The following is a 26,788-nucleotide window of genomic DNA, read 5'->3' as shown; positions in this document are numbered from 1 at the left end:
GGAGCATCAGCAATTGTGGGTTCGATTACAGGCTCAAAATAGCCAGAAACAGACGCCTCACAGGTCCTCAACTGGCAGCTTCATTAAATAGTACCCGCAAAACACCAGTCTCAACGTCAACAGTGAAGAGGCGACTCCGGGATGCTGACCTTCTAGGCAGAGTTGCAAAGAAAAAGCCATATCTCAGACTGCCCATCTTAATCTTTTCTTTTTATTGGCCAGTCTGAGATATGGTGTGGGGGTGCTTTGCTGGTGACACGGTCTGTGATTTATTTAGAATTCAAGGCACACTTAACCAGCATGGCTACCACAGCATTCTGCAGCGATACGCCATCCCATCTGGTTTGTAGGCATGTTGTGTAAATCAAATGATACAAACCCCCCAAAAATCCATTTTAATTCCAGGTTGTAAGGCAACAAAATAGGAAAAATGCCAAGGTGGGTGAATACTTTCGCAAGCCACTGTATGTGGGAACTCCTTCAAGACTGTTGGAAAAGTATTCCAGGTGAAGCTGGTTGAGAGAATGGTCGGCTATTTGAAGAATCTCAAATATAAAATATATTTTGATTTGTTAAACACTTTTTTGGTTACTACATGATTCCATGTATGTTTTTCATAGTTTTGATGACTTCACTATTATTTTACAATGTAGAAAATAGTAAAAATAAAGAAAACCCTGGAATGAGTAGGTGTGTCCAAACCTTTGACTGGTACTGTATACAGTGGGGAAAAAAAGTATTTAGTCAGCCACCAATTGTGCAAGTTCTCCCACTTAAAAAGATGAGAGAGGCCTGTCATTTTCATCATAGGTACACGTCAACTATGACAGACAAAATGAGAAAAGAAAAATCCAGAAAATCACATTGTAGGATTTTTTATGAATTGATTTGCAAATTATGGTGGAAAATAAGTATTTGGTCAATAACAAAAGTTTCTCAATACTTTGTTATATACCCTTTGTTGGCAATGACACAGGTCAAATGTTTTCTGTAAGTCTTCACAAGGTTTTCACACACTGTTGCTGGTATTTTGGCCCATTCCTCTAGAGCAGTGATGTTTTGGGGCTGTCGCCAGAGCGACACGGACTTTCAACTCCCTCCAAAGATTTTCTATGGGGTTGAGATCTGGAGACTGGCTAGGCCACTCCAGGACCTTGAAATGCTTCTTACGATGCCACTCCTTCGTTGCCCGGGTGGTGTGTTTGGGATCATTGTCATGCTGAAAGACCCAGCCACGTTTCATCTTCAATGCCCTTGCTGATGGAAAGAGGTTTTCACTCAAAATCTCACGATACATGGCCCCATTCATTCTTTCCTTTACACGGATTAGTCGTCCTGGTCCCTTTGCAGAAAAACAGCCCCAAAGCATGATGTTTCCACCCCCATGCTTCACAGTAGGTATGGTGTTCTTTGGATGCAACTCAGCATTCTTTGTCCTCCAAACACGACGAGTTGAGTTTTTATCAAAAAGTTATATTTTGGTTTCATCTGACCATATGACATTCTCCCAATCCTCTTCTGGATCATCCAAATGCACTCTAGCAAACTTCAGATGGAACTGGACATGTACTGGCTTAAGCAGGGGGACACGTCTTGCACCGCAGGATTTGAGTCCCTGGCGGCGTAGTGTGTTACTGATGGTAGGCTTTGTTACTTTGGTCCCAGCTCTCTGCAGGTCATTCACTAGGTCCCCCCGTGTGGTTCTGGGATTTTTGCTCACCGTTCTTGTGATCATTTTGACCCCACGGGGTGAGATCTTGCGTGGAGCCCCAGATCGAGGGAGATTATCAGTGGTCTTGTATGTCTTCCATTTCCTAATAATTGCTCCCACAGTTGATTTCTTCAAACCAAGCTGCTTACCTATTGCAGATTCAGTCTTCCCAGCCTGGTGCAGGTCTACAATTTTGTTTCTGGTGTCCTTTGACAGCTCTTTGGTCTTGGCCATAGTGGAGTTTGGAGTGTGACTGTTTGAGGTTGTGGACAGGTGTCTTTTATACTGATAACAAGTTCAAACAGGTGCCATAAATACAGGTAACGAGTGGAGGACAGAGGAGCCTCTTAAAGAAGAAGTTACAGGTCTGTGAGAGCCAGAAATCTTGCTTGTTTGTAGGTGACCAAATACTTATTTTCCACCATAATTTGCAAATAAATTCATTAAAAATCCTACAATGTGATTTTCTGGAATTTTTTTTCTCAATTTGTCTGTCATAGTTGATGTGTACCTATGATGAAAATTACAGGCCTCTCTCATCTTTTTAAGTGGGAGAACTTGCACAATTGGTGGCTGACTAAATACTTTTTTTCCCCACTGTATATAAACTCAGCAAAAAAAGAAACGTCCCTTTTTCTGGACCCTGTCTTTCAAAGATAATTCTGAAAAATCCAAATAACTTCACAGATCTTCATTGTAAAGGGTTTAAACACTGTTTCCCATGCTTGTTCAATGAACCATAAACAATGAATGAACATGCACATGTGGAACGGTCGTTAAGACACTAACAGCTTACAGACGGTAGGCAATTAAGGTCACAGTTATGAAAACCTAGGACACTAAAGAGGCCTTTCTACTGACTCTGAAAAACACCAAAATAAAGATGCCCAGGGTCCCTGCTCATCTGCGTGAACGTGACTTAGGCATGCTGCAAGGAGGCATGAGGACTGCAGATGTGGCCAGGGCAATAAATTGCAATGTCCGTACTGTGAGAGGCCTAAAACAGCGCTACAGGGAGACAGGACGGACAGCTGATCGTCCTCGCAGTTGCAGACCACGTTTAACAACACCTGCACATGATCGGTACATCCGAACATCACACCTGCGGGACAGGTACAGGATGGCAACAACAAAAACTGCCAGAGTAACACCAGGAACGCACAATCCCTCCATCAGTGCTCAGACTGTCCGCAATAGGCTGAGAGAGGCTGGACTGAGGGCTTGTAGGCCTGTTGTAAGGCAGGTCCTCACCAGACATCACCGGCAACAAGGTCGCCTATGGGCACAAACCCACCATCGCTGGACCAGACAGGACTGGCAAAAAGTGCTCTTCACTGACGAGTCGCGGTTTTGTCTCACCAGGGGTGATGGTCAGATTCGCGTTTATGGTCAAAGGAATGAGCGTTACATCGAGGCCTGTACTCTGGAGCGGGATGGATTTGGAGGTGGAGGGTCCGTCATGGTCTGGGGCGGTGTGTCACAGCATCATCGGACTGAGCTTGTTGTCATTGCAGGCAATCTCAACGCTGTGCGTTAAAGGGAAGACATCCTCCTCCCTCATGTGGTACCCTTCCTGCAGGCTCATCCTGACATGACCCTCCAGCATGACAATGCCACCAGACATACTGCTCGTTCTGTGCATGATTTCCTGCAAGACAGGAATGTCAGTGTTCTGCCATGGCCAGTGAAGAGCCCGGATCTCAATCCCATTGAGCACATCTGCGACCTGTTGGATCGGAGAGTGAGGGCTAGGGCCAGGGCCATTCCCCCCAGAAATGTCTGGGAACTTGCAGGTGGCTTGGTGGAAGAGTGGGGTAACATCTCACAGCAAGAACTGGCAAATCTGGTGCAGTCCACGAGGAGGAGATGCACTGCAGTACTTAATGCAGCTGGTGGCCACACCAGATACTAACTGTATTTTTTTATTTATTTTGAGCCCCCCTTTGTTCAGGGACACATTATTCAATTTCTGTTATTCACATGTCTGTGGAACTTGTTCAGTTTATGTCTCAGTTGTTGAATCTTGTTATGTTCATACAAATATTTACACATATTAAGTTTGCTGAAATTAAACGCAGTTGACAGTGAGAGGACGTTTATTTTTTTGCTGAGTTATATATATATATATATATATATACACAGTGGGGAAAAAAAGTATTTAGTCAGCCACCAATTGTGCAAGTTCTCCCACTTAAAAAGATGAGAGAGGCCTGTAATTTTCATCATAGGTACACGTCAAATATGACAGAAAAAATTAGAAAAAAAAATCCTGAAAATCACATTGTAGGATTTTTTATGAATTTATTTGCAAATTATGGTGGAAAATAAGTATTTGGTCAACAACAAAAGTTTCTCAATACTTTGTTATATACCCTTTGTTGGCAATGACACAGGTCAAACGTTTTCTGTAAGTCTTCACAAGGTTTTCACACACTGTTGCTGGTATTTTGGCCCATTCCTCTATGCAGATCTCCTCTAGAGCAGTGATGTTTTGGGGCTGTCGCTGGGCAACACGGACTTTCAACTCCCTCCAAAGATTTTCTATGGGGTTGAGATCTGGAGACTGGCTAGGCCACTCCAGGACCTTAAAATGCTTCTTACGAACCCACTCCTTCGTTGCCCGGGCGGTGTGTTTGGGATCATTGTCATGCTGAAAGACCCAGCCACGTTTCATCTTCAATGCCCTTGCTGATGGAAGGAGGTTTTCACTCAAAATCTCACGATACATGGCCCCATTCATTCTTTCCTTTACACGGATCAGTCGTCCTGGTCCCTTTGCAGAAAAACAGCCCCAAAGCATGATGTTTCCACCCCCATGCTTCACAGTAGGTATGGTGTTCTTTGGATGCAACTCAGCATTCTTTGTCCTCCAAACACGACGAGTTGAGTTTTTACCAAAAAGTTATATTTTGGTTTCATCTGACCATATGACATTCTCCCAATCCTCTTCTGGATCATCCAAATGCACTCTAGCAAACTTCAGACGGGCCTGGACATGTACTAGCTTAAGCAGGGGGACACGTCTGGCACTGCAGGATTTGAGTCCCTGGCGCCGTAGTGTGTTACTGATGGTAGGCTTTGTTACTTTGGTCCCAGCTCTCTGCAGGTCATTCACTAGGTCCCCCCGTGTGGTTCTGGGATTTTTGCTCACCGTTCTTGTGATCATTTTGACCCCACGGGGTGAGATCTTGCGTGGAGCCCCAGATCGAGGGAGATTATCAGTGGTCTTGTATGTCTTCCATTTCCTAATAATTGCTCCCACAGTTGATTTCTTCAAACCAAGCTGCTTACCTATTGCAGATTCAGTCTTCCCAGCCTGGTGCAGGTCTACAATTTTGTTTCTGGTGTCCTTTGACAGCTCTTTGGTCTTGGCCATAGTGGAGTTTGGAGTGTGACTGTTTGAGGTTGTGGACAGGTGTCTTTTATACTGATAACAAGTTCAAACAGGTGCCATTAATACAGGTAACGAGTGGAGGACAGAGGAGCCTCTTAAAGAAGAAGTTACAGGTCTGTGAGAGCCAGAAATCTTGCTTGTTTGTAGGTGACCAAATACTTATTTTCCACCATAATTTGCAAATAAATTCATTAAAAATCCTACAATGTGTCTGTCATAGTTGACGTGTACCTATGATGAAAATTACAGGCCTCTCTCATCTTTTTAAGTGGGAGAACTTGCACAATTGGTGGCTGACTAAATACTTTTTTCCCCCACTGTATATGTATATATGTGTATATGTACAGTGAGGGAAAAAAGTATTTGATCCCCTGCTGATTTTGTACGTTTGCCCACTGACAAAGAAATTAGCAGTCTATAATTTTAATGGTAGGTTTATTTGAACAGTGAGAGACAGAATAACAACAAAAAAATCAAGAAACACGCATGTCAAAAATGTTATAAATTGATTTGCATTTTAATGAGGGAAATAAGTATTTGACCCCCTCTCAATCAGAAAGATTTCTGGCTCCCTGGTGTCTTTTATACAGGTAACGAGCTGAGATTAGGACCACACTCTTAAAGGGAGTGCTCCTAATCTCAGTTTGTTACCTGTATAAAAGACACCTGTCCACAGAAGCAATCAATCAATCAGATTCCAAACTCTCCACCATGGCCAAGACCAAAGAGCTCTCCAAGGATGTCAGGGACAAGATTGTAGACCTACACAAGGCTGGAATGGGCTACAAGACCATCGCCAAGCAGCTTGGTGAGAAGGTGACAACAGTTGGTGCGATTATTCACAAATGGAAGAAACACAAAAGAACTGTCAATCTCCCTCGGCCTGGGGCTCCATGCAAGATCTCACCTTGTGGAGTTGCAATGATCATGAGAACGGTGAGGAATCAGCCCAGAACTACACGGGAGGATCTTGTCAATGATCTCAAGGCAGCTGGGACCATAGTCACCAAGAAAACAATTGGTAACACACTACGCCGTGAAGGACTGAAATCCTGCAGCGCCCGCAATGTCCCCCTGCTCAAGAAAGTACATATACAGGCCCGTCTGAAGTTTGCCAATGAACATCTGAATGATTCAGAGGAGAACTGTGTGAAAGTGTTGTGGTCAGATGAGACAAAAATTGAGCTCTTTGGCATCAACTCAACTCGCCGTGTTTGGAGGAGGAAGAATGCTGCCTATGACCCCAAGAACTCCCTCCCCACCGTCAAACATGGAGGTGGAAACATTATGCTTTGGGGGTGTTTTTCTGCTAAGGGGAAAGGACAACTTCACCGCATCAAAGGGACGATGGACGGGGCCATGTACCGTCAAATCTTGAGTGAGAACCTCCTTCCCTCCGCCAGGGCATTGAAAATGGGTCGTGGATGGGTATTCCAGCATGACAATGACCCAAAACACACGGCCAAGGCAACAAAGGAGTGGCTCAAGAAGACGCACATTAAGGTCCTGGAGTGGCCTAGCCAGTCTCCAGAAACCTTAATGACTTGGAGAAGATCTGCAAAGAGGAGTGGGACAAAATCCCTCCTGAGATGTGTGCAAACCTGGTGGCCAACTACAAGAAAAGTCTGACCTCTGTGATTGCCAACAAGGGTTTTGCCACCAAGTACTAAGTCATGTTTTGCAGAGGGGTCAAATACTTATTTCCCTCATTAAAATGCAAATCAATTTATAACATTTTTGACATGCGTTTTTTTAGATTTATTGTTGTTGTTATTCTGTCTCTCACTGTTCAAATAAACCTACCATTAAAATTATAGACTGATCATGTCTTTGTCAGTGGGCAAACATACAAAATCAGCAGGGGATCAAATACTTTTTTTCCCCTCACTGTATATATATATATATATATATATATATATATATATATATATATATATATACACACAGTTGAAGTCGGAATTTTACATACACTTAGGTTGGAGTCATTAAAATTCGTTTTTCAACCACTCCACAAATGTCTTGTTAACAAACTATGGTTTTGGCAAGTCGGTTAGGACATCTACTTTGTGCATGACACAAGTTATTTTTCCAACAATTGTTTACAGACAGATTATTTCACTTATAATTCAATGTATCACAATTCCAGTGGGTCAGATGTTTACATACACTAAGTTGATTGTGCCTTTTAACATCTTAGAAAATTCCAGAAAATGATGTCATGGCTTTAGAACCTTCTGATAGGCTAATTTACATCATTTGAGTCAATTGAAGGTGTACCTGTGGATGTATTTCAAGGCCTACCTTCAAACTCAGTGCCTCTTTGCTTGACATCATGAGAAAGTCAAAAGATATCAGCCAAGACCTAAGAAAAAAATTTGTAGACCTCCACAAGTCTGGTTCATCCTTCGGAGCAATTTCCAAATGCCTGAAGGTACCACGTTCATCTGTACAAACAATAGTACGCAAGTATAAACACCATGGGACCACGCAGCCGTCATACCGCTCAGGAAGGAGACATGTTCTGTCTCCTAGAGGAACATACTTTGGTGCGAAAAGTGCAAATCAATCCCAGAACAACAGCAAAGGACCTTGTGAAGATGCTGGAGGAAACAGGTCCAAAATTATCTATATCCACAGTAAAACAAGTCCTATATCGACATAACCTGAAAGGCCGCTCAGCAAGGAAGAAGCCACTGCTCCAAAACCGCCATAAAAAAGACAGACTACGGTTTGCAACTGCACATGGGGACAAAGATCGTACTTTTTGGAGAAATGTCCTCTGGTCTGATGAAACAAAAATATAACTGTTTGGCCATAATGACCATCGTTATGTATGGAGGAAAAAGGGGGATGCTTGCAAGCTGAAGAACACCATCCCAAACGTGAAGCACGGGGGTGGCAGCATCATGCTGTGGGGGTGCTTTGCTGCAGGAGGGACTGGTGCACTTCACAAAATAGAAGGCATCATGAGGAAGGAAAATTATGTGGATATATTGAAGCAACATCTCAAGACATCAGTCAGGAAGTTAAAGCTTGGTCGCAAATGGGTCTTCCAAATGGACAATGACACTTCCAAACTTGTGGCAAAATGGCTTAAGGACAACAAAGTCAAGGTATTGGAGTGGCCATCACAAAGCCCTGACCTCAATCCTATAGAAAATGTGTGGGCAGAACTGAAAAGGCGTGTGCGAGCAAGGAGGCCTACAAACCTGACTCAGTTACACCAGCTCTGTCAGGAGGAATGGGCCAAAATTCACCCAACTTATTGTGGGAAGCTTGTGGAAGGCTAACCGAAACGTTTGACCCAAGTTGAACAATTTAAAGGCAATGCTACCAAATACTAATTGAGTGTATGTAAACTTCTGACCCACTGGGAATGTGATGAAAGAAATAAAAGCTGAAATAAATCATTCTCGCTACTATTATTCTGACATTTCACATTCTTCAAATAAAGTGGTGATCCTAACTGACCTAAGACAGGGAATTATTACTAGGATTAAATGTCAGGAATTGTGTATTTGACTAAATGTATTTGGCTAAAGTCTATGTAAACGTCTCAATCAGGTCAGAGAGAGGGAGAGAGAGTGGGAATTGTGTAGCTTCTCTCTGTAGGTTTCTAGACCATGAGTTAAAATCCTACAGCAGCACTCTGATACACCCAAATGATAAAACAAGGCAAAAAAAACGATATATATATATATATATATATATATATATATATATATATATATATATATATACATACAGTGGGGAGAACAAGTATTTGATACACTGCCGATTTTGCAGGTTTTCCTACTTACAAAGCATGTAGAGGTCTGTAATTTTTATCATAGGTACACTTCAACTGTGAGAGACGGAATCTAAAACAAAAATCCAGAAAATCACATTGTATGATTTTTAAGTAATTAACTTGCATTTTATTGCATTACATAAGTATTTGATCACCTACCAACCAGTAAGAATTCCGGCTCTCACAGACCTGTTAGTTTTTCTTTAAGAAGCCCTCCTGTTCTCCACTCATTACCTGTATTAACTGCACCTGTTTGAACTCGTTACCTGTATAAAAGACACCTGTCCACACACTCAATCAAACAGACTCCAACCTCTCCACAATGGCCAAGACCAGAGAGCTGTGTAAGGACATCAGGGATAAAATTGTAGACCTGCACAAGGCTGGGATGGGCTACAGGACAATAGGCAAGCAGCTTGGTGAGAAGGCAACAACTGTTGGCGCAATTATTAGAAAATGGAAGAAGTTCAAGATGACGGTCAATCACCCTCGGTCTGGGGCTCCATGCAAGATCTCACCTCCTGGGGCATCAATGATCATGAGGAAGGTGAGGGATCAGCCCAGAACTACACGGCAGGACCTGGTCAATGACCTGAAGAGAGCTGGGACCACAGTCTCAAAGAAAACCATTAGTAACACACTACGCCGTCATGGATTAAAATCCTGCAGCGCACGCAAGGTCCCCCTGCTCAAGCCAGCGCATGTCCAGGCCCGTCTGAAGTTTGCCAATGACCATCTGGATGATCCAGAGGAGGAATGGGAGAAGGTCATGTGGTCTGATGAGACAAAAATAGAGCTTTTTGGTCTAACCTCCACTCACCGTGTTTGGAGGAAGAAGAAGGATGAGTACAACCCCAAGAACACCACCCCAACCATGAAGCATGGAGGTGGAAACATCATTCTTTGGGGATGCTTTTCTGCAAAGGGGACAGGACGACTGCGCCGTATTGAGGGGAGGATGGATGGGGCTATGTATCGCGAGATCTTGGCCAACAACCTCCTTCCCTCAGTAAGAGCATTGAAGATGGGTCGTGGCTGGGTCTTCCAGCATGACAACGACCCGAAACACACAGCCAGGGCAACTAAGGAGTGGCTCCGTAAGAAGCATCTCAAGGTCCTGGAGTGGCCTAGCCAGTCTCCAGACCTGAACCCAATAGAAAATCTTTGGAGGGAGCTGAAAGTCCGTATTGCCCAGCGACAGCCCCGAAACCTGAAGGATCTGGAGAAGGTCTGTATGGAGGAGTGGGCTAAAAAAATTGCTGCTGTAGTGTGTGCAAACCTGGTCAAGACCTACAGGAAACGTATGATCTCTGTAATTGCAAACAAAGGTTTCTGTACCAAATATTAAGTTCTGCTTTTGTGATGTATCAAATACTTATGTCATGCAATAAAATGCAAATTAATTACTTAAAAATCATACAATGTGATTTTCTGGATTTTTGTTTTAGATTCCGCCTCTCACAGTTGAAGTGTACCTATGATAAAAATTACAGACCTCTACATGCTTTGTAAGTAGGAAAACCTGCAAAATCGGCAGTGTATCAAATACTTGTTCTCCCCACTGTATATATATATATCGGTTTTTTTGCCTTGTTTTATCATTTGGGTTTATCAGAGTGCTGCTGTAGGATTTTAACTCATGGTCTAGAAACCTACAGAGAGAAGCTGCACAATTCCCACTCTCTCTCCCTCTCTCTGACCTGATTGAGAGAGATCGAGGTGGTCTATTAAAAGCCACTCTTCTGGTCCGGGAGTGATGGTCTACAGAGAATCCATCAGATGCTATAACAGCCCAGAAACTCTGATAGCTCTGGATAGAGGTAGCTGTATTCTGCTGTCTGCTACTATATTCTACAGTATGGATGAGTCCACCATTTTTGTACCAGGCTGGTGTCTTCCAATCCATTAGAGGGCTTAGGGACTAAAAGGTGACGGACCCCAACTTCTCTTATCTAAGTCAATCTGATTAAGCCTGCCATTTAACACACACATTTGTACTGTACACACAGTCACTTTCAACGCCATTCCCACCAAGTCTGAGGCCCGCCAGCCTATCAGTGACGCCCTCCCAGACTACTCCCTGGGTGTGCTGACATAGCCTTCCTGGTGTATATCTTTACTCCCTGTCCCCACCACACACACACATTCATGCGCACACACACTCCTCAAAAACAACAAATCAGGAAAAACTACCCACTGAGCCACAGAGAGACATAGTGAAGGCTCCGGAAACATCTCTTTTATCCCACTTCCTCTCTTTAGCGCAACAGTGACAATGTTTCTATCCTCTGTTTCCTCTGGTGGCAGATAGGGACATAAACCAGAGGCCTCTCTACAGTATCTGTCTGGGCTGTGTTACTGTGTTATCCCAACCTGACCATGTCTGGCATCCGGAAAGACAGACATTGTGCCTCACACACAGGCTGTCCCCTTCTCCCATTCAGGAGGGCTGTTATCAGGGGTGGACGGTTACTCATTGACAGGTTAGGATTGAGATATCCACACTGAGAGTGTCTAGTCATATGTTGGATTAGGAATCATTCAGACCATGTTGTGGTTACTTTCATTTTGTGTGTGTGTTTTTTAAATTCAATTTCTTTAAATTATTATGATCCCGATTAGCCGATGCCAATGGCGACAGCTTAACTAGGTCTTTCTTTGCAGCACTTCACCATATGATTGGTCAATAATCAAGATAAGATAAAACTAGATAAAACCTGCAGGACTTGCTTTGTGGAGTGTGGTGTCAAAAAAGTGTGTGTTTGTGTGTGCGTGTGTGCGCGTGTGTGTGGGGGGTGGGGGGTGGGGGTTTACCTGTTAGAGCGCTGATGTGTTCGCTGGAGTCGTCTTTGCTTAGCCCCTCCTCCTCTGTGATGTGTGACATGGGGACATTGAGACTTAAGCTGTCCTCGTCTGAAGGCTGAAACATCCACACAGCTCAGTTATCAAAAACACCAGCAAACATTTATGTTACTGAAACAAAATCAAAGCATCTCTACAACTGCTACAACGCAACAGTGTGTATTTCAGTCAAAATAAGCCAAATGTTTCAGCTACTCATTTTTTTTTCAAACATCAAAGTGCAACATACTGCTGAACAGATACTCAGAATTGGGTTCTCTTCAATAACACATCCCAAATGCATCATTCTAGAGAAGTGTCGTATCATACCTGACAATATCCATCTTACTCATTACTTTTATCTGGTCACCACAAAACACAGTGAGGTCATGGTGAACAAGCGTATATGAAAGTAAGAAAGAAAAAAATGAAAGAACAAACAAATGATAGAAAGAAAGATAGAAGATATCAGGCTGTGGCTGTGTGCTCAACTGTCAGAGTCCAGAACTGCTTTGAAGAGACTATTCAACTTCACCAGGCAGATGTGTTCTTTCTTGCATAACTTTACATTAATGTACATTTCTAAACGTTCATGTTATGACGCAAAACAAAGGAACCATAATAGTTTTTTGTTTGAGAATGTATACTGTAGAATACAAAATGCATATGTTACACACATACAGTATGTGCATGCATGAGTGCAAGCGTGTGCATGCATGCATTCACGTGAACACACACACACACAAACACAAACTCACAAACACCCCCTCATCCTACCTCGGTGGCAGACAGTCTCTTGTCCCCGTTGTCGCTGCCAACTCCTGAGTCAGTGTCCTGTTTCTTATTCTGGTCAATGTCCTCCGTGCTGAGAAGAGAGGGGTGAGGGGTGAGAGAGGAGGATTATGGGACGGCCAGGGTCAGGAGGTAAAAAGGCACGCGGAGGAGAGAGGAAAGAGGAGAGAAAATGACAGAGATAGCAGCGTCTAATCGCTCCGATCACACAGACACAGCAGGGCTCTGTCACTCTCTCTCTTTCTCTTGCTCTCACTCACATACTCACATAAACGCTCTCTCACACACTCATGGAAGCTACATTCGAGGGAAGTGATCTACTAACGGAGTCTCCAGACAACTGAATGGTGATGTGGTCTGAGATACACTTCTCACACACACAGATGCACGCGCACACACGTCTCGTTGTTTCTAGGCCACCTACATTTGCATCCCTAGGGAGCATGTTCACTGATCACTGTGAAGCATATGGCATATCTGTCCTTGTCTTCATTCATATCTAGCCCATTCTGGCCTCACACATTCGCCATCACTATCATCATTCAATATATCAGTCAAATGAGAATCAATGTGAATGTAGTTCTACTGAAACATTGGACAAGTCTGTTGGATTCCAGTACTGTGGGTCTCTATGGCTGTATTATAAATAGTTCTGCTGCTCTTTTCCTCCATTGCCAGGAGTGTGTGTATGTGAGTGGGATGTGAGTGTGAGTCTCTAAGCTCTCCCGGACAAAAGGAACCATTTTCCTGCCCACGCGTTGCAGTGGGGTGGGTTATAGTGGTGGGGGCAGGCATTAAAGGGCACAAACAAAGGCCCAGGGTTCCGGTCTAGAAGCACAGTTTCGACTGCTCCTACAGTCTTGTTTCGGTCCTGCAATTTAACTGACACCTGGCCCAGAAAGACAATTTCCATTGATGGCTACATAGAGAAGTTAGATTAGAAAATTCATAATACGAGACTTTAGTCATCACCTTTGTGCACAAAACATCCATTGAATTATTGAAATAATTGTTGTGAGGCAACAAAGAAAATCCATCTCTCACAGCCGAAGATATTAACATTTTATATTCATCCAATGTTCTGGATGACGTGATGACACTGAATGCTAGTGCACATGTAATGTTGGTCCATGTAAACCGGATGCAACCCGGATATAGACGATCCATGAATTGGCGTATGTGAATGTGAGTAGATTACCTTGAAAACAACGGTTGGACATCTTGGACGCAGTTCTTTATACCTCAGTAGGCACATTACAGAACATAAGATCCTACCTTCCTGTAAAACACTTCACTCTCATACACACTGAAAGACGAAGGCTCAGCCACAGCACTAAAACAACAGTTATTAATGGAAAACAGACCTGGGTTCAAACACATGTATTTGAGTATCTGGTATTTAAAATACTTTTTCTCTGTATTGGAGTATTTTCCAATACACAGCCCAAAACAAGTACTTTTATTTGAGTATTTGAATGGTTATTTGTAAAAACCAAATAGTCTGACAAATTGTATATTACAGTATTTTCAAATACTTATTTCAAATACTATTTTTAAACACCTGGGTTAAATGCATGGGAGTGTATTTGCGTCAGTGTCCTTGAGTATTTCAAAAACTTTCCAAGTGCATTTACAAAAATTACAATATTCAACTACTTGTCTTTTAAAATAAAATATATCTGAATACTTACTTCAAATGTATGTGAAAGTAATTGAGACACTTGAAATAGTATTTGAACCCAGGTCTGATGGAGAATCTGGCACAATACACATTGGTAAATCAGTGGTCCTGGAGAGCCAAAGTGTGTGCAGGCTTTTGAACCAGCCCAGCACTAACAGTTGCCTCCGTTAGGGTTGGCATAGCAACTCACCTGCCGGCGGCGGGTCGTGATAGGCTGAGGCGCTCCATGACAGGCAGATAGAGAGAATCAGGCATCTTGTCACTCCGACATGCCTCAATGCTCAGGTACTTAAATATGTGAACTTTGCCTTTCATGCAGATCTAGAAAACAGATAATCAATGGGTGAATTAGAGCAAGTAGATGACTGATACAAAAGTAGAAGGTACACAAATAGCTAAAACAGAACACACAGAGAGACATGCCCTATGATGAATGCTATATTCCATTGCTCCGTATGACATGCCAAGCTGTGGAGACAGCCGTAGCCCCAGACCGACCTGTGCAGGGGGGCTCTGTAGGGGGTTGTTCTCCAGCTGTAGGTTCTGGAGCTGGGCCATCTTCCTGTAGCACACTGGGATGGTGGACACCTTGTTACAGGAGAAGTCAAACTTCACCAGGGGAAGCTCCGCCAAGTCTGAGGGACAAACACACAATCCCTAGAGTTTAAGGAGTAATTGTTATGTGTGTGTGTGTGTGTGTGTGTGTGTGCATGTGTGTGTTTGTGCACTGGGATCCTCAGACAGAACTTTTCCCCCCTAGAAACCCACAGAGCCCAGCAGCCCTGATACTTCAAGACTCCCTCACTGCCAAAGTTCCGCTAATGTGGACCATGCCAAAAGTTAAAAATTTACTGAAGGAACGTATCCTAGGCGCTAACCTCAGCACAAACCACTATGACCCAGTCAATATGAGAGGAGAGACATTGCTAGGAAACAGAAGAAAACCACAGACTTGGAAAATACTGTTACAATAAATAGCAGCGCTGGGTGTTACTGGTGTAACTTTGTCGTATCACATGCATTTTATGGGCAAATGGGATAAAGTAGTCCTGAAATCAGATGGATAGAGAAAATAGACAGTGAGAGGTAAACGACAGAGAGCGAGAAAGAGAGAGAGAGAGAGAGAGTAACAGAGAAATAGTAACAAAGACAGAGCGAGAGAGTCTCAGCAATTCTGTGCCAGCAACACATTCCCCAAGAGGTCGTAATTCAAGCGAAACAATTATGACTTTATCTCTCTGACAACCTTTTATAATTAAAATCACTCTGAGACAACGGAGATAATCTTAGCAGGGAGGCCATGAGGGAGAGCCCCAAATATTATTTTTAAAACCAACCAGCAGAGTACACTTCTCTTAATTAGCTGAAATGAGAAAGTCTCTCACGTCCTCTTCCCTCAAGGTCACCCCTTAGAATAACTTCTATGAGGGATTTCTTACCATCATTCAGTATAAAAAGGGGGAAATCTCATCCTGTATAGAGTCCAGTGAATCAATTCCATTTCCAAAGCTTTCAAGGACTTTACCAACATATTCTACAACAGGATCTCAACCTTCAGACAATATTTTCAGCATCCATATCACCTACCGTATAGGTAACCATAGGAATAAAATACAATAAAAATAAACACTTTCCTGTCATTGACAATCTTTGGCAGGGTAACTACAATACTTTAGTGCCTTGGTGGCCCAGGAAGGGGGTCTCTCCAAAATAAATTTGAGGAGTGATGCCCCAAAAGTTCAACAAATAATCTAAAACTCTATTTCCCAACATCCCCCTCCTCCCCAGGCTTCTCGTCCAATCTCCTGTCTCCACTCCTGTCCTCCACCCATGGGAGTCGAGCCGCCTGGCCAGATCCAGGCTCATCAATCAAACCCAAAAATTATAGATGGAGCATCTGCAGCGCGATCAGAAATCACTGACTGTAAATCTACAACAGAGACGCATCCGGGGAAAATATGTAGGAAGAATATTCTGAACAATACTCGTCCATCATTCAGACAACGAGAGGTTGCCAGGTTCTGACAGATGACGGGTGGCGTCTCTCGGACTTAGAGAGCGTCCTGTCACAGACGTCTTTTATTCTACAGCAGTGTTTCCCAACTCCAGTCCTCCAGTACAACACACATTCTTGTTGTAGCTCCGGACAAACACACCTGATTCAACATCAAGCCCTCAATGAGTTGAATCAGGTGAGTTTGTCCGGGGCTACAACAAAAATGAATGCTGTTGAGGTACTTGAGGACTGGAGTTCGGAAACACTGCTCTACTAGACATCTCAAACCACAAAGACTAGTGCTGCTCAATACCCTTGGGCCATGAGACATACCAGGAGACTGGATCATAGATCTGTCTGAGACACAGACACAGTGATTATAAATTAGATCTGTCTGGCTCTTATTTGGCTGGGCTTGCAATACAGCTTGGAATATATTGATATTTTCTAGACGCACCTGTGGAAGTTTTCCTGTAGAATTCCTCTTGTGAACAGAGGTTAAACTCACCTTCAGGTAGGACACAGAGCAGGTTCCTGCGGACGTTGAGTTCTCTGAGGGCCTTGAGTCGGCCGATGTGACGGGGCAGAGCAGTGATCTCATTACAGCTCACATCCTGTAGGGGGCACAACACACTGAGTTAACTCACACACAAATATTACTTTCTGGTGTGTGTGCAGGATTTTGTTCTAGTCCTACTCAAACACACCTGATTCAACTAATCAAGGTAATGATGAGCAGCAGATAAGTAGAATCAGGTGTGTCAGAGAAGGTCTGGTCTGTAAACCCAGTAGCTCTACACGAGGATGGTTGGTCACACCTGGTGTACAGGACCTAAGGTAAGGGGTTTGTATGGCTCATGACACATCCCTATTACAGCCCCATTGCTTCCTATCCCACTGGTCTAGCCTGTCTCCTCACATGGAGTCAAACAAAGTCTCCCCTCCTCCCCTGTTTGCTGGCAGCGCTACCTCCATGAGGACTGGTTCCATTCATTTCACCACTCAGTGAAGAACAGTACAGTTACGTAAGGCTAAGCCTGGCCAGGAACTCACACAGGAAACTAAGAGCTGTGTCTGGCATTTTGAGAGAGAGAGAGAGAGAGAGGAGAGAGGAGAGAGGAGAGAGAGAGAGAGAGAGAGAGAGAGAGAGAGAGAGAGAGAGAGAGAGAGAGAGAGAGAGAGAGAGAGAGAGAGAGAGAGAGAGAGAGAGAGAGAGAGAGAGAGAGAGAGAGAGAGACTCTTACCAGCTCCATGAGGCTTCTGAGCTGACCGATGGCCTCAGGTATACACACCAGCTTGTTGTTGCTGGCATTGAGGACTCGTAGGGGCAACCCACACAGGCAGGCTGGCAGAGCACACAGCTGGTTCCGACTGTGAACACAAACCGCTATATATTACACACAGCCTGAGACAGCATGACGACTGACACTGAGAGATGCTGATCAGAGAGAGATGAATGGGATGTCCAGAGTGTCTACCATCTAGAGCTGACAAAGATCCATTTGGATGGAAACTTCAATAAAGGTGTCAGATGAGATGTGTGTTGGACCTTATTAATTTACATTAGAGTACATGATCCATGACCCATACCAACTGAACTAATTTCCTTAAGAAAGACATGGATATACCCAGTGGGAGGAAGACTTGTTAAGGAGCTTTTGTTTACATGGGAAAATAGACATTTTAATATTTTTAAATCAATTCAACTTAAGAGGGAGAAGGCAAAGGGACACTATCTGCATTGTAACAATGTGTTGCATAATGGTATTCATATTTACAGTACACGAGTCAGTGAGTCAGTGTTTATGGCTGTTTGTGTGTAGTGTAGTGTAGTGTAGCTTTCCAATAAACACTTCCTCTGCCAGCACTGTACTGTACTTCTGCAAAACATAAACACACACAACCTGAATCTCAATCCAGTTCAGTCCAGCACGACAAAACAGCCCCAAAACAGTCCCAAAACCCTCCAAAAACCCTTCATAAAAATATGGATTTTGGTGTTCCTTCCCTGGCTTACATTAGCAGTTAGCCAAACGCTTGAAAACAATCCAAGCCCTTTTCAAAACAGAGCAGAACACCTCCAAACAGTTTAAACCTCTCATAAAAACAGGCTTCTGGTGTTCTGTCTCCGGCTTACAGCTGCAGTTAGCAAGCACACAGCAGGATGTCAGTGGCAGAGCAGTGTAGGGAGGGGAGGATAGGAGAGAGGCCTCATAATGTAGACAGACAGAGAGACTGGGAGAGAGGTCTTTTAACATTGACGGAGCAGAGTATGAGCAGAGTGGATTACAGATGACCCCAGATAAATTAAGTTCTCCACTCCACAACAAAGGCTCCAAATTATCCTGGAATTGACCCATCGGTAAACACACAAACATGCTTTGTTCTTCTATCCTCGTGGAGACCTAAAATTGATTTACATTCAGAGTCCTACTTTCCCTAACCCCTAACCCTAAAGCTAACCTTAACCCGTAACCCTTACCCTAAGCCTAATTGTAACCCTAACCCTTAAGCTTAAAATAGCCTTTGTCCTCATGGGGACATGGGAAATGTCCCTCAAGGGAGAATTTTCCTTGTTTTACTTGTGGGGACTTTTGGGGATTTTAGGTCCCCACAAGGACAGAAGAACCAACCCATGGACAAACACACACAAAACCATGAGGCTGCAAAAGTCCTCTGACTCAGCACTGGGAGGAATATTCCGGAAATGAAATGAAACTGAGTTTATCCAGCTGTTCTCACTCTCTCTCTCACACACACACACACACACACACACACACACACACACACACACACACACACACACACACACACACACACACACACACACACACACACACACACACACACACACACACACACACACACACACACACACACACACACACACACACACACACACACACACACACACACACAGGAAAGCCTCTTGTTCTGAGGGGTATACTACAAAGCAGAATCAATGAGTTAGCCAGCTAACTTTGAAAAGCAACCAGAAGTAACTATTACATTTCTGGTTAATTAAAAAAGCAAAACTTAGATATGTGTTTTTGTTCGTTGAATCAATTAGACCAGCGGTTCCCAAACTTTTTCACTCAGGCCCCCCTTCCAGTATTGGGGAACAGTGCAGTCCAGGGGCTTGCCAAAGCCTCCACAAAGCCAGAGCTGTCAAACACTGTCTCCGTCTCTGATCCAAGAGATTATAGACGGGATGAGTTCCTCTCTAGGATCCTCCCACAAGATCCACTTAGATCCACTCCATTATGATGAGGGAGAAGGTATAGACAACACTGGCTGAATCCCATAATTTTATCTAAGTGTGATCGGTCTGCACTCAAAAAGATAAAGCTTACTTCATTTTTATTTATTTTTTACTGCATCATACGTTTCAACTTTGCAGCCTTCTTCAGTGTGTAGGTACAAATCTTTTTCATTCATAACAGCATTAGCTAGCATTAGCTAACTGTGTTAGCAGAATGGAAAGCCCTGTGGAGTAGTAACATAACAACACACAGGCCAAGAGAGAGGAGCTAGGAGCTGTCAGCTAGGACCACACAAGAAGAGACATCACATCATTAGACAAAAACACAATCATAAAGAGCACACACTACACTCCCACTACACTGCACTGCAGCTAGCACAACAGCACAAACTAACGCAATAGAGCAACAAGCTAGCATTACAACAGTGCACATTAAAAGCTGCCTGCCTAAATAAAAGCTAACAGAATGAAAGCACTTCACACTAAAATGCAGCAATAGAAATCAGCAAACTCCATGACAACAACAGCTGACAGCTCCAAACAGCCTTCATCCCATTTCTCCTGAGTGGCGCAGTGGTCTAAGGCGCCGCATCGCAGTGCTAACTGTGCCACTAGAGATCCTGGTTCGAATCCAGGCTCTGTCGCAGCCGGCCGCGACCGGGAGACTCATGGACGGCGCACAATTAGCGTCGTCCAGGGTAGGGGAGGGAATGGCCGGCAGGGATGTAGCTCAGTTGATAGAGCATGGTGTTTGCAACGCCAGGGTTGTGGGTTCGATTCCCACGGGGGGCCAGTATAAAAAAATAAAAAATGTATTCACTAACTGTAAGTCGCTCTGGATAAGAGCGTCTGCTAAATGACTAAAATGTAAATTTCCTAGACAACTTCAAAATAAGGTTGTTGTTTTTTTACAACTGCCAAATTCAATCTACACTAGTGGTCTAGATACTGTAGTTACTGTACCACCAACTGAACTTTGCTCTTCCCGAAGTATCCCTGAAGTACACCCTCGTGTGCATTTTCCAGCAGGCCTATGGTCTCATGAGTCTTCTCAAGTATCCCGTGTGGATAGGCCAAGTATCCCTAGGGGTCCTAGTACCCCTGGTTGGGAACCACTGATCTAGACAACAAAGAGCTTTCATTCTCTTTCCACCATGATACAGGCCAGGAACAGAACGATCCTAAAAATAAAGCAGTCCTTTTTATGTGTTCCTGGTGCAGACATGGAGAGCATTCTCTATTTCCTGTTTTGACTCCGTTATGAAAAGCCACATATTTAAATGAGAATATCTGCCGGTGTCTGATAACATTCATGTCTAGTGGTGTAAAACACATCCCCTGGCGCTGTCACTGTGGCGCTCACATCACATTATACTCAGACACACACACGCACACGCACACACACACACAGACACACACACTTTACCCTACATCAGCTCAGTGATGAGAAGATAAACTAGACTTCCTTCAGATGTATCATTTAGATAACTAATTAAATTAATCACTTATTAAATTACTAATTAACTTAACCTGAGTGATATGACCGCAACACGATATGCGTATTCATGCGTGAATTCATGCATGCGCATGTGCGTGTATGTTTGCTCTTCTATCTGTGTGTGTGTGTGTGTGTCAGAGATATGACTAATGCATTTGCCTTACACGGTGGTGTGAGCATGGATGAAGACATTAGAGACATGAAGGACAGAGAATACTGAGTCTGTCTCAGGTTGATGACGCATACAGCTGGCAGTAGAAAAACAGGTTAGCACTGATATGATGACACTTTCGCTCTCCCTCCCTCTCCCTTTATGTCTCTCCTTCTCCCCATCTGTCTCTCTCTCGCTCTGTCTGTCTTTCTCTCTCCCTCTTCCCCATTCTCTCTCCCTACCTCTCTCTCATCTCTCTCTCATCTCTCTCTCTCTGCTCTTCTTTCTCTCTCGCGCTCTCATTTTCTTTCTTTCTTTCTATCTATCTATCTCTCTCTATCTATCTATATCTCTCTCTGTCGATAGCTAGATAAAGAGTGAGTGGACACTGGAGAAAGATAGAATGAAACAGTAAGAGTGACCTGGGTATGAGATCATAGCGTATTACACAAACACAGACAGACAGGATGTGCTGTTGCCTTGTGGTCCTGCCATGAGTTTGGAAGTGGTGACATCAGCCCGTTGAGAGGTGTCGTGATGCATGAAGGCTAACAAGGGTGTCAGCCCTGGGGAACAGTTGGCACCAAACACCTGGGTCTTAACAAGCCATGGGCCGAACAGACTACTGCTAACTGTTAACCCTCTTCTGCTTATCAAATATCAACTGACATCTATTGTATTTAATCCATTACTGAACCAATACTGGCACCTCATAGGGATAACTGTGCCAACACAACTTTAAGGATCAACCACTGATATTCAGCAACTCTTGGAAAAAGAATGGAGGTGTTTCTAATATCATTGAAAACTAATGTGTTTCTCACTCAACACAGTCACCTGTTAACTGTAGGTCCAAGTCTTACCTGAGGTTTAAGGAGGTGAGTGACTGTAGGCTGATAATGGTGTCAGGAATAGTTTTGATACAGTTGTGATAGAGGTTCAGCGATTCCAAGGCGACCAGGTGACACACCTCCGAGGGGACCTCCGCCAAACGATTCCTCGACAGGTCTGACGAGAGAGGGAAAGAGGGAGAGAGAGAGAGAGAGTGTGAGAGAGAGAGAGAGAGAGAGAGAGAGAGAGAGAGAGAGAGAGAGAGAGAGAGAGAGAAATAGGAAGAAGAGACAGATATCACCTGCAGTTGTATACTAGTGCCACTAGGTGTCTCTCTCCCAAGCTCAGTACCTCCATACAACCCAGTTTAGCAACAGGGAGATAATAGCTTTAGAGGGGGACTGAGCTAAGCTGTCCAAGGCTACAGGTTAACACAATACTTCCTGTATTCTTGGCTACTGGCTCACAACAGCGAATAACAACAGTGATATCAGTTAGCTACTGTGTTCACTGTTCAGTGTTCACATTCGCTCCACTCTACTCCACTCCTGCCTATTGTTCCACAGTGATTTAGTGAATTCAACTGTGATGTCCTAAAGCGCTCACGTCTATATGGAAGCCTGTATGACGTCATGGACACCACAGTGGAAGGAAGTTCAGTTAAAAACAGCAACACTCAGAATCAAAATGCTACTCATAGTTGATCTTCCGTTCAAGCAAAACAGCTTCAGTGTGACTCAAACGCCTGCTAGCACTAGTAGTGCTGACTGGAAATAATGAGGACTGAGGCCTGAAAATAACATCACGATGTGTGTGAGTGTGCATGTGTGCTTATATGTGTGTAGTATGTGTGTATCACAGGAGGCTGCTGAGGAGGGAACGGCTCATAATAATGGCCGGAACGGAGCAAATGGAATGGCATCAAACACCTGGAAACTATGAGTTTGACGTACTTGATACCATTCCACTGATTCCGCTCCAGTCATTACCACGAGCCCATTCTCCCCAATTAAGGTGCCACCAACCTCCTGTGGTGTGTATTTATAAAGACAAATCACCCACAGTGAATGGTGTCACCGTGTCACGTAGCATCACATCATTACGACCACCTCCTATTATACTATTATCCTACACATCTAATGAGAGACAGCTCCTGTTACGCTACAACAACATTAAGGACATGGATGTTACCTGAGGGTACCTGGGTATGGCATGACAGACAAATTAAGGCTCAAACTGAGACACATATTAGGGGGTGGGGACGTGTGCATGTGTGTGTGTATGTGTTTGCAGGGCAGGCATTATGGGCTATACAACGGTCATGTGACGCGACACTGATGATGACATGGCCTAGGGTCAATCCCCCCCCCCCCATAGACACACATACCCTAACACACACCACCACCCTTGTATATTAGAGCGTCACCATGGTAACCACCCCACCCCACGACACATACACACAAACCATAGACAAAGGAGCATCAATGTAAACATATTTATACACATATTAGGCCTAACACACCTGCGTATGTTTGTGCATGCGTGACATTCCATGCAAGGAGACAACCATGTGACTGTGACATCCTGCACCTCGCACTGCAATGCCCTCTGGGTAATTAACGTTCAGATAGCTTCCATGACAACCCTCCTGTCAGACACACACACACTAGTAGACATACATACATACATACATACATACATACATACATACATACATACATACATACATACATACATACATACATACATACATACATACATACATACATACATACATACATACATACATACATACATACATACATACATACATACATACATACATACATACATACATACATACATACATACATACACACACACACACACACACACACATTAATGTTAATCTCTGTACTACTCTTCTGGAGCAGTGAGTCCATTCCCCTCCCCGACCTCAGCTACCCCAGACTGAAGTGTTTCCAGAAAGCAGACTTTTACAGCTCTCTCTTTCTCTTTCTCCCTCTGCTCTAGCTCCCTCTCTCTTTCACAGCTCTCTGAAGACCTCATATTTCCACTGTACAGCAGCTGAACCGCATCTCCCTGAGAAACAGAGAACTAACAACCCCTCCACCCTCCCTCCTCATTTCCTACCTCCCACCTCCCTCTTTCTCGCTATCCATCGCATTCACAAGCTCTCCCTCATTTTCCCTCTCTCTCCATCTCTCCCTGCAGAGTTAGCCATCAAGCCTCACACACTCACTCCGCACATAGTCTAAATACATAGACGCACATAGGGGCCTAGTTAGTTTTAGACCTACAGTATATACTTACTTACGCAGACAGACCCACGCTAACACTCACACACAAATGTGTTTTGAAAGTGTGTGTGTAATGTCTGAAACACACAGAGGGCCATCAGTCAATGCACAGCATGCTGGAAACTCCCCCAGAACCAGTCCAGGAAATGAAGTGAAGGGAACAACAATCCCCATGGGATGGATTCACCCTTAACACCGTAGCTATACAATCACATGGGCAGACACGTATACATGTAGCCTACACAAACCCACGCAGACAAGTATCCTGGTTAGGCTCTGAGTGGCCTATAACTATGTGACTCTATAAAAGGTATAATACAAGGTATGTGATGGAGAGGAAGCAGTGTGTGTGTAGGCAGTAAACAGTGTCATTAAGAGTTATCAGAGACCAGACCTCTTTCACTAACATCTCCCTACAGAGAGCACTCAGAAACATATGTTGCTTTACATAATTTCCACTCCTCCTTTATGTGAAGAGAGAGAGAGAGAGAGAGAGAGAGATAAAGAGAGAGAGTTAGAGAGAGAGAGAGAGAGAGAGAGAGAGAGAGAGAGATAAAGAAAGAGAGTTAGAGAGAGAGTGGAGTCTCTGTACTTCTGTGCGTGATTGTGTGTCGTAGGTATGTGTTATCCAGCACACCCATAGGCATGGAACACATCTGTGTGTGGGAGAGGAGAGAAGACGGGAAGAGGGAGAGAGAGAAAAGAAAGAAGACAGAGGGCTGACTGACTGCTGTATGCTACATTATCTGTGTCTACAGAACCACAGGCTCCATCTGCAGAGAGAGAGAGAGAGAGAGAGAGAGAGAGAGAGAGAGAGAGAGAGAGAGAGAGAGAGAGAGAGAGAGAGAGAGAGAGAGGACGGAGAGAAAGACCGCACACACACAGCTGATGGTTGGAGGGGGAATGGAATGGGGGGAATAGAAGGAGAGGAGAAGCAGAAATGAGACAGACAGGTGGAGGTGGAGGGGTGGCGGTGTAGCTCAGTTGGTAGAGCATGGCGCTTGCAACGCCAGGGTTGTGGGTTTGTTTCCCACGGGGGGGCCAGTATGAAAATGTATGCACTCACTAACTGTAAGTCGCTCTGGATAAGAGCGTCTGCTAAATGACTAAAATGTAAAATGAGGTGGAGGTGGAGGTGGAGGGGTGAATCACTGTGCCTACAGCTGACACCTGTGACCTAAATATAGCAGAATTTGGTAAGATGGACTGCACATCATTGCATCCTTGACTTGCATGTTCTGTTAATATGAACTATCATAATCTAAATGTGATTTCTGTCATTCTGAGCACCGTGGGTGGATGCCCTAATCAGGTTATACACCCAAATTTACATTTACATTTTTGTCATTTAGCAAACGCTCTTATCCAGATTTCATACATTTCATACTTTTTTCGTACTGGTCCCCCGTGGGAATGAAACCCACAACCCTGGTGTTGCAAGCGCCATGCTCTACCAACTGAGCCACAGGGGACCAAATGTCCGGTAAATGAAAATGCTGCCGGTCAAATGTCTGACACCACATTTTCCTAAAGGAAACCCTGACACACACACACAAAGCCTCTAGCAGCCTCTTGACCTGAAACACTTTATGATTAGTGTGTGTGGTGTGAGTGTATGTAGTAGGAGTACCATATGCCAACCCAAAATCAACAGAAAAAACATTCCCGTTCACACAAACACAATGCACATGCTCAAGGCCCAAGGGTGAAATGTGTCAGTATCCTACCCCACTGCCCTTCACATGACCCCATAGTGCTGGGAAACGCTCACGCACACACTCACACACAGGGGACTCTCCTATTTTAGCTGATTTTAACAGGCTGTATTCAGATCAGCGCAATGAAGACAATGCACAGTTGATATAAAGTGTGTACAGTCTGGGAGCCCTGAAATACCAAGTATTTACACCCTGTTTTTAAGAAGGAAACAGATGGAACAAAAAGGAGAAGAAAATAGGACCAAAAGTTCTAGAGAAACTGCTATTGGGTCATGTTTTCAGCTTTGTTTTTCTTCTCTTTCATTCCCTTCTGAAAATAACAGGTGCCAACCTTCCACAGGTGCAAACGCTTAGTCAAAACTGACTCCTCTTACTCCTGCTTCCTTTCCAATGTTCTGTAGTACACTGAGGAGGGGATTTTACACGGTCAGCTTTGTGTCGTACATACAGTACGTACTGCGTACCTTTCTGAACATGAATACAGTAGTAACCTAGATAATGTTCACCTGAGTCCTGTGCAACTCTTGAAAACAGTTTAGCAGCTTAGCACTAACATTTCACATTACATTTTAGTCATTTAGCAGATGCTCTTATCCAGAGCATATGACAATTCTACAGATGAAACATTATGGAGTCTTAAAGGAGGCCTGGGTAAGGCAAAAATGTAAAAAAATATGCCAACTTTAATACATTATTCTCAATTATGCTTTTAGATACAAATGTCAAATATACAGTACACTATATATACAAAAGTATGTGGACACCCTTCAAATTAGTAGATTTGGCTATTTCAGCCACACCCGTTGCTGACAGGTGTATATAT

At 43.8% G+C, this 26,788-nt stretch overlaps 1 protein-coding gene across 1 annotated transcript in view; it reads right to left on the bottom strand.

Annotated features, from left to right (window-relative positions):
- LOC311118187 (leucine-rich repeat and calponin homology domain-containing protein 1-like) overlaps positions 1 to 24,109 on the bottom strand; it is a gene marked incomplete at both ends in the record, with an annotated part of 41,170 nt that extends 17,061 nt beyond the window's left edge. The window contains 8 exons of the mRNA XM_084193040.1: positions 11,710 to 11,815; positions 12,514 to 12,601; positions 14,400 to 14,530; positions 14,708 to 14,844; positions 16,714 to 16,819; positions 17,450 to 17,576; positions 21,980 to 22,124; positions 24,088 to 24,109. Of these exons, the coding sequence (XP_084049166.1) occupies positions 11,710 to 11,815; positions 12,514 to 12,601; positions 14,400 to 14,530; positions 14,708 to 14,844; positions 16,714 to 16,819; positions 17,450 to 17,576; positions 21,980 to 22,124; positions 24,088 to 24,109 (862 nt within the window). The remainder of the gene's footprint in view (positions 1 to 11,709; positions 11,816 to 12,513; positions 12,602 to 14,399; positions 14,531 to 14,707; positions 14,845 to 16,713; positions 16,820 to 17,449; positions 17,577 to 21,979; positions 22,125 to 24,087) is intronic.
- Positions 24,110 to 26,788: the final 2,679 nt, after the last annotated feature.

This window comes from Coregonus lavaretus, assembly GCF_964263955.1.
Source record: "Coregonus lavaretus genome assembly, contig: HAP1_SCAFFOLD_4112, whole genome shotgun sequence".
Classification (NCBI taxonomy): Eukaryota; Metazoa; Chordata; class Actinopteri; order Salmoniformes; family Salmonidae; genus Coregonus; species Coregonus lavaretus.
This window is presented reverse-complemented; position numbering and strand designations above follow the sequence as displayed.